The 8,905-nt window shown below is 35.8% G+C and overlaps 1 protein-coding gene across 1 annotated transcript; it reads right to left on the reverse strand.

Annotated features, from left to right (window-relative positions):
* Nucleotides 1–720: 720 nt before the first annotated feature.
* On the reverse strand, nucleotides 721–8,567 carry esm1 (endothelial cell-specific molecule 1). Its single transcript, XM_028804937.2, has 3 exons — nucleotides 7,988–8,567; nucleotides 4,924–5,079; nucleotides 721–1,191 (listed from the first exon to the last, which is right to left on the reverse strand). The coding sequence occupies exons 1-3, from the start codon at nucleotides 8,289–8,291 to the stop codon at nucleotides 1,088–1,090; spliced, it is 564 nt and encodes a 187-aa protein (XP_028660770.1). The 5' UTR covers nucleotides 8,292–8,567; the 3' UTR covers nucleotides 721–1,087.
* Nucleotides 8,568–8,905: the final 338 nt, after the last annotated feature.

An 8,905-nucleotide genomic window follows, 5' to 3' on the forward strand; every position in this document is an offset into this window, starting at 1 on the left:
TATTGTAGTCTTGCTCGCTTTGCTACATGCCTTGTGATTAATCCTAGTTCTAAATGCACGGAATTCATTGAAGACTGACAAATTATTTGAAGGCACCAGGCATGAAACAAAATAACTGAAGAATACTGAATTAATATTATGAGAATGTCTATACATCTCACAGATAATCACAAAAGAATAACAGCCAAGAACAAAACATCCTAAGGCACATAAATGGACTAATGTTTCATCTTATAGGCAATATACATGTAACAATGGTATCTGCAACTTACCATATTACAGTAAGAATAGTAGCAGGTCATTTTCCACATAGTATGTTAAACAAATTAAAGCTAACAAACCAGAAGTGTGATAAAAACCAAATACAAAACAAAAACAGAGTAGGCCAGTCACTTTATATTCCAATATGGTGAAGTAATGTGGAAAACACTTTTATGCACATTTTCTAAACCAAAGTTAACTCCCATGTTTAGATAGATCTATACATTATGTGTCATATTTATAGGGTTTATGGAGCCATTATTGACTTATTGCACACTGTACACAGATACACCAGCTTTTCAAAAAGCAATTTTCTGTAATATTGCTTTATTAATGACAACATACAAACAATGTCTTTACAGCTGTCATTTCAGTTTTATCCTGGACCTTAGAAGTATCCACAAAAACAAATCTTAATACAAGAATTAATTATTTTCACTATGCTTTTGGTGGCTCACAGTTAAAAGCTATCTTGTGCTTAAAGGTGCAAATATAAATGGAAAACATAAGATATTAACATTTCTTAAATAAAATAAAGAGTTGGTCTAAGGCTAAAAAAATATATAGCACATTTTTCACCATAATATCTGAACACAAAAAAACTACAGCACAACACAGAAAAACAGAAATAAAATAAAATCAAACTGACGAAGGCAGAACCTTTTTACTCAAAGCTTTTACTAAAACATGGAAATTCTAATGTCTAAAACATCCCATTTTTAGAAAAAAAAATAGTTTACAATAGTCTTTGTAATTCATATACAAAAAATAATCTTTTTACTCAGACAAAGTTGCTACATTTAATTCTCACTCAGAGTGCAAGATTTTACCGAGGATTCAGACGTTTTATTGTTGCTGTCTGCATGTTTTTCTCCTTTAATAAATCTTCTTTTACATCGCTGTGAGCATCTCCCGACCCCATTTCATTTTCTAAAAAAAAGAAACAGAAGAATTTAAACTGTCAAAAAAAAACGACCCAAAATGCCAATATTCATAACTACACATATTGATTAAATCAATTGTCAGTACTGGACAGCAAGTTTCTGAAACCAACCCGCTGCTGTTCCCACAAACCCAACGCAGAATGAGCAGGTTTAAAAATTACTGTTATGTTAAGATGTTTAGCAAGCAAGTTTATTCAAAACTACTTAATTATCTGTTTGACTTAATGACTATGAATAAATTTTCTTATATTTTTAATGAGAGCAGTGGGAAGTCAAGTGACTGTACTATTAATATTACTCTCAAATTCTAACAACTTTGGCATATTTAAACAGAACATTACAATTTTTTCATAGTTTTTTCTCCATAGTAATAACTGAACAAAATTAAAATAAAAATAAACACTTCCTAATATAAGTGACATGATAGCACAACAGTAATCACTGTTGCTATACAATTTCAGTGATATAACTTCAAACCGCAGCCCAATCAGTTCTATAAGAAGTCTGCACATACACCCAATGCCAGTATCTTTGGATACTACATTTTCCTCTTATATCACAAGGATGTACATGTTAGGTTACTCAAAACAGACCCAGTGTGGACATAAATGCAAGTGTGCCCTGCTGTGGACTTGTCACTCTGCAAGATGTATGTTCCTTACTGATGCTGCTAAAATATATCCTGTACCTCATTGTCAGTTCTAAGCTGGAAAAGGTGGATTTGGAAAATCAATGAACTTTGCAAATGTTATTAATCAATAAGAAATAAAATTAATCTAAATTATAAAAAAACAACAAACGTATATTCACTGGTCTTTGGGGATGCTCCATAAAATTATGGCTGCTTTCAAAATAAGTTCACAAAATTAAATTAACATGAATTCTGTCTAATGTTTTATGTGCTTTATTATACGGTGACACTGAATACTTGGCAGAAAAAGTACAGTTAGGCCACAATGAAAATATAGCATATGTAATCTTCCCATACCAGCCTTTTTATTGGGTGGTGAAGCAATGCTGCATCTTTTCCCCCCCTTTGCTATTTGGAGTCATCATATTGTATGTGCCAGTCATTTGCAATCATTAAAAAGTAAATTCATTACCTATTCCTGCAGGTTTTCAAGTCAGTCAATGGTTTTAATCAGGTGGTCAAATTTCTGTCTTTAGCTGACTTTAGCATTTGACACTAACTCTGCTCTCTGACGAGGCAGACATACAATACAATAAGTAACTTACATTTTCGCCATACTAGGGATGAGTCTGAATTATTCCCAGGTAGCAATTTGTAGAGAGCAGCATTTAGCTACTAAGTTAATTAATTTCTTTTCAATTAGATGTTACCGTTATGATTCTTTTGCCATTCGAAAATCCATCTCTTAACTATTCTTACTAACAATTAGCAAACTATTGGGGAAAAATTAGTACATTTGCAGGAGTACTTCATTCTATATTAATGTAAGCTGTTTGTTATCAGAAGTAAGGCAGATTTATACAACTACTTTCAAGCACAGACAGACAGATACTGCAGATATAAAAAGATGGAAAAATTAACAGTAAATAACACATTCCAGTAGAGAGAGAGAGAGAGAGAGAGAGAGAGAGAGAGAGAGAGAGGGAGAGAGGGAGGGTGGGAACATATGGTGATAGCACGTTGCCGCTTCCATCACACAACAAACCACCTGAATTGGGACCCAAGTGTAACTGGTGACACCTCAGCACCACTCTGGAACAGTGTGAGGTGTTTTTTTTTTTTGTTTGTTTTTTTTTTAAACAGTGGCTGGAGTGCCAATCCTGCCTCCAAACCCCAAGTTTCCCCGGTAAGTTGGGCTGGATGCAGATCAACGTCATACATGTGAACAGCGCAGATCCCAAACCTCAGAGCCACCACTCCACCTATTCCAGTAGGCAAAATATAATTCTTTCTTACACTTATCAAAAGCAGAGATCACTTTACTTTTTCTAACTTGACAGACTGTCATTAGAAATCAGCTTAGAATAAGTAAACAAGCTTAATTAAATACAGGAATGTATCTCTGAATAGTTTTTTTAACAGAAAATGTTGGCAGTGTCCAAGCATTATACAGAATGCTAGTAAACTATCTATCTATCTATCTATCTATCTATCTATCTATCTATCTATCTATCTATCTAAACTGAAAAAGCTCCAAGGCAAAATTCTGAGGAAATATTAGCAAATACTGTATGGGTTTGGAAAGATATACAAACCCAGAAGACAGTAATGGGTTGAGAGGTGCTCCGACAGTATCTGGAGTTGGATGATTTTGTCAACAATCTTCTTGTCATATTGGTAGCTGGGATTTCAACACGTCATTAAATCCTGGTCTTAATGGTAATATGATGAAGAAAAATTAATGTCTTTGCTGAAAGTTTCAAAATTTGATCTAAATGAATGTGCTTGGAGTACCAGAAAAATCATATGACAAAATAAATGTTGGTACATTCATTTTTGATGAATGAAACAAGAAGGTACAGCAAAAAACTATCTTCAAAATACAAGCAAAATGACACCTTTTATTGGCTAACTAGAAAGATTACAATATGCAAGCTTTCGAGGCAACTCAGGCCCCTTCTTCAGGCATGATTACATCTTGCCTGAAGAAGGGGCCTGAGTTGCCTCGAAAGCTTGCATATTGTAATCTTTCTAGTTAGCCAATAAAAGGTGTCATTTTGCTTGGCTTTTCTCTACATTCATAATGGCTAACACGGTACAACACCCTAGTACTTCAAAATACATAAACACAAATGTCAAAACCAAAGAAAAATTAAAAACTTAATAAGCACAGAAAGCTAGGTAATTTAAGGACACTTCAGATGAGCTTGTTTAAATATTTTGCCAAATGAGCTTCAGTACAGTGCACTCTTGAGGAACTGCCATTGCCAAGCTACAGCTGATGCAAAAAATCTGAAGGCAAAAAAAGTGCTTAGTGGCTGTGAGACATTACACAATGCACCTTGAATTCATGTACAAGTGCTTGAACAGCTACTAACAATTCTATCCACCTAATTAAATTATACTGTCCACCTAATTGACCCATTCCCCAATTTTAAATTTTCCTGAAAGGGCACATTCCATTCTTTTCTATAGAAAATGGGCCTTAAAAATACTTGTAATAGTAAAAACTGTAACAATGTTATTATTACTTTGCTATTTTTAAGTGTATACACATTATTTTTTAGTTTACAAGTGACACTGCACTCTGAACCAGTCTATTGAGAAGTGTGCTATTGTATATGAAAAAATATGGCAACAAACAGACCAGCTAGATCATTTTAAAGTAAAAATCTTCATTGAATACACCTCATCTAGTTGGCTTTTGTTGATTAATTTTCTCTTACCTGCAATGCAAATGTTAGTTGGGCATTAACCCTCCTGGGCTGATAAACCAGTAACTGACATGTTCTGTAGTCGGACAACTTCATGCTAACACAAAATAAATACCTGGAAGTGAGAAGTAATGAAATCCAAGAACCCATATGGATCTCTGACAGACAAACATGCCAGTTGGGCAACAGCAATAACCAGCATTTTGAACAATTCTTTTGGAATCACCATGAATATAAAATGACATTTTCCTATGATGAGGATATTCTAAAAATAAAAGGTAACTTTGAGAGCTCCAGCGGGGCCACATAGTTATACTGTATTGTTTGAACAAATCCCAAGGTAAGCAATTCAGTCTTTTCCTACTTTACTAACCTGTCTGTGGTCTCAATTTATGTCTGTTGTCCATTTTTGAGGGTGCCATTGAATAAAATGGAAACTTCATGCATTTCCCAGTTTCTCTATCACATATCCCCGTCTTGCAGTTGCAGGTTTTTCTGCATTCCACTCCATATGTCCCATATGGACACTCTGTAAAAAAAAAAAAAAATTTTTTTTAAATAAAATAAAAAAGGACAATACAACAATTATGCTTTCATAGTTTAAAAGGCTCTTTGGCTCATTTTATAATGCAACTGGTCCATCCTTAATCGTTTTAATTATATATTTTATACTTTTTAAATAAAACAAAATCATAAGCTATATTTTATTAAATAAAAAGAATGGCTCCTTGTCTAAAATGGCTCATAAGACTACAAAGTAGTAGATTAGACCCCCCCCCCCAAAAAAAATCTTAAGCTTTAGGTACAACATATAAAACTCTAATTGTTGTTTACAGTCTTTGGGAATAGTCTTTTAAATTACACAATGCCAGACTACTTGATCACATATAAAACTCTTTAAGCAATGGGATCAAGCTGTGGTAAACAAAGCTTTTCTTGTTATCTATTGCAATAAAACCAACTGGAACAGATAATCATAAATATAAACTCAAAAAGGACAGTATCTGCCAAACCTATATTACAGTGCGATAATAATCATTTTGTATAGCTTAGCCTCAAAATTATCTAAACCGTATAGTACACTTAATGTCCTAAACTTTTTTTCCATTATTTTGAAATTATACCTGGTTACTAATGACCTGTATGCTTTGCAACACTGTTTCAATTTCTTGAATCAACATTTTGCTTTTGGTGTTGGAAAAAATAAATTTAAACCTTATATATTATGATCAAAAAAAATGCCCAATTCACAGAAGTAAAGATGAGTGCTGGTCTCTTAAGAAAAGAGATCACTGGCTTACAGGAAAAAAATGAAATGTCAACACTTTAAACTACAACTTCTAGGCAGATTACTGGCACTTGCCATAACTTGAAAAATATATAAATGTATTATGGAATTCCGACCTTCATTGTTTGATCTGTACACATCTTATTGAAAAAGAAGTTAAGAAACTTTTTTTAACAAATTGCAATCAGTTCAGCATGTAGCTTAATGTATTCTTTAAGCATATTTTAAGTATTAAAAATGGAAAAAAATTTGCTCCAATACCAATTATACAGAACACAAAAAGCAAAATTATTGCACAAGTCATGCTCGCATTATGGTAGTTTAAATTTCAGATATGCAAAATGATAATTTCTTTTTAAATTGAATTGTAGTGAGTGAACATTGAAAGTACATGAAAATTTTTTAAATGAGAATTAAGCCACAGCTCTGTGAACATACTGTACAGGTATGTTCAATGCACAGTGCCATCACCACACATAATTTGCACATTCCCTCATTGACCCTTTAAACTCTTGCTCTCTTGGTACTCCACTTTCCCTATACATCCCACAGGTGTGCACTTTAGGCCAACTGTTAACTCTAAATGGACCCAGGGAGAATACAGGTGAGCATATATGCTTTCTAAGTAATGGACCACTCTCCCACAACCTGTAATTGAAAAAGGGTTGGATGGATAAATGTTTGTTTAGAATTGGTTGTGACAGCATGCCACTTCAAAGCATCTCACATTCCATTATGAAGAACCTATACTGCTTAATGTGTGGATTCTATAGATCTGAATACCATTTGTGAAATAGGCATTCCATAACAAATTAAACTAATACATAAAAATTATAGAAAAAATAAATACAACTGAACATGGACAGATGAGTTAAAATGATAAAAACAGAACATAATAAATGTACAAGTGTAGATTAGAAGTAATTTAACTCCCAGTACATCATCAAGACTTGTACATTATAGAAATATAAATAATACACCATAAGCAATATAATCTTTCTTAAAATCATATAAATTAGATTTTTAGGGGCAGAAATTCATAGCACTTATTGATACATAGGCTGGTGTAAAACAGTCTGTGTTCTGTATATACTGTGTGGTAATATCAAATTGTCTCAGTTGAGTGTGCCAAGCCAGTACAACACTTTATACCATGCCAACAAAAGGGATCCAGCATATTGTTTGAATCATATACATGTCCATTTTCTATGTAAAGTCTGCAGGTGTTAATATGTCTCCCTGTATTTCCATGGATTTTATTCCCAAACTGCTGGATTGGTTGGTTTGACTGCAGATTCCAAACTGACCCTATGTTAATGGGCTTCACACTCAACTTCCTTATTTCATACCTTGTGTCTAAGGCCTCCTGCAACACTGAACTGGATTAACTGGGTTGTGTATGTTATGATGAAATGTGTGTCATTTCCACTTTTTGCCTAAGCTGCTGTGCCCCCCCTTTTCTTCTTGGGTAATCTGGATTTCTTACACATAAAAAAGAAGTGCTTAATATACCTCTTATTACAGTATGTCTTAAACTTTCCGAAACACTGCCATTTATACTTATAGTATCCCAATACGGAAAAGTTTAGGATGTCAGCAAAATCTCCACTTGTTGAACCTCCGACTAAATTAACAAAGGAAGATAAGGCGTTGCCGTTAATAGTAAAAGACCTTTATATTACTGACTTATTACTGACTAACTTTCAATGAATCAGTTTTGAATGATATGGTTTACCAATCTTTCAAAGAATGACCGACTTCAGCACAGAACACTGAGGGTTCAGAAACCGGACAAATTACCTACTGTAGTACTTTCATTATACGATTTAAATTACGTAATTTCGTCAGCTGGCTGTTCTCTCAGGTGACCTTGCCCAGAACCGATATGCTGTACGCTCATCCTTTCCATTTCGGGTGTGTTTTGCTCACATAAATGAAAAAAGACTTACTACACGTGTTAAGCATTCTATTCTGTCAGTGCGCTTCCTCTACACCCAGTCCCTCCCTACCTGATCAAGTGTGCGTTGCGTGGCTCCGCGTACTGATTTAAAAACCATAGCGGGTTCAACATGCGCACGCGCACAAAAAAGCATGTTCTTGGGGGGAAGGAGAACAGCGGTCCTCTTCCACTGCTCTTGTCTCTACCCACCTTTGCAGATGCCGTACTCCTCTCCAAAGTCATCCTCTTCTTTGTAAAAGTGACAACGCAGCCCAGGTCCGCATTTGACCCCGTCCATGCCGGACACGGTGCGGTAGCAGTGCTCCCCCCTTGCCGCTGCGCATACCCGGCAACAGCCGCAGTCATCGAGCACCGTGCGCTTGCAGCGCTGTACCCCTCCGCACACCTTCTCGTCGCAGCGCTCTGGGCAGTCCACTGCGTACTTGAGTCCGACGCTCCAGGCATCCACCTCCAACAACCGCGCCAACACTAGCAAGATGAAACAGAGCTGCATGGCCGAATACTAGCGGTCCTCCTCCCGTGCGTGACACTGAGCTGCCGTGACAGCACAGACCTGACATGAATAAGCAATGGGTGCCGCTGCGCTCGCCCAGATATGAACGACAGACTGCACGCTTTTGTCTTTTAAACAACTTTGTTTTGCACATGTTCTACCCTCGTCAATTTCCTCAATCCGGTGTTGTTGTCTGCTTTGATAGACCGACTCCCCCCTCCCCTGTTTTAGTTTGAGAAATCCGGGATGGAAGCAGGATTAGCACTTAACTGCCATCCAGGAATTGAAATTTGCCTGAGCTGATGTCATCGGTTATGTTTAGTTGTTTTGGAGTCTGCTTTATTGGTGCGCTCACATAGAACTCAAGGCCGACTAATTGGCTCAATACAAGCTATTGGAATGATGTGAGGTTCAACTTATTCCAAATGGTGGCCAAATTGTAAAAAACGCAATCGGATATGCACTAGTTAAACATTGCCTATACACAAATCTCATCTAAAATGGCTTATTGGAGTCCAAATATTTTATGAACCATGTTTATTCCAATTTAGGAGAATGGGGTACAGGACCCTGTCCTAGAAGTAACAGTTGCAAATCATGCATCATGGTTGGAT

The sequence above is a fragment of the Erpetoichthys calabaricus genome, chromosome 7 (assembly GCF_900747795.2).
Source record: "Erpetoichthys calabaricus chromosome 7, fErpCal1.3, whole genome shotgun sequence".
Taxonomy (NCBI): domain Eukaryota; kingdom Metazoa; phylum Chordata; class Cladistia; order Polypteriformes; family Polypteridae; genus Erpetoichthys; species Erpetoichthys calabaricus.

What these genes read in the sequence shown, in the direction of transcription:
- esm1 (XM_028804937.2), bottom strand. Translation starts at nt 8,291, where the DNA reads ATGCAGCTCTGTTTCATCTTGCTAGTGTTGGCGCGGTTGTTGGAGGTG. An exon ending in GGAGTACGGCATCTGCAAAG is followed by an intron (nt 5,080 to 7,987) that starts GTGGGTAGAGAC and finishes TTTTTTTTACAG; the next exon opens with AGTGTCCATATGGGACATAT. An exon ending in TAAATTGAGACCACAGACAG is followed by an intron (nt 1,192 to 4,923) that starts GTTAGTAAAGTA and finishes TCTTTTTTTTAG; the next exon opens with AAAATGAAATGGGGTCGGGA.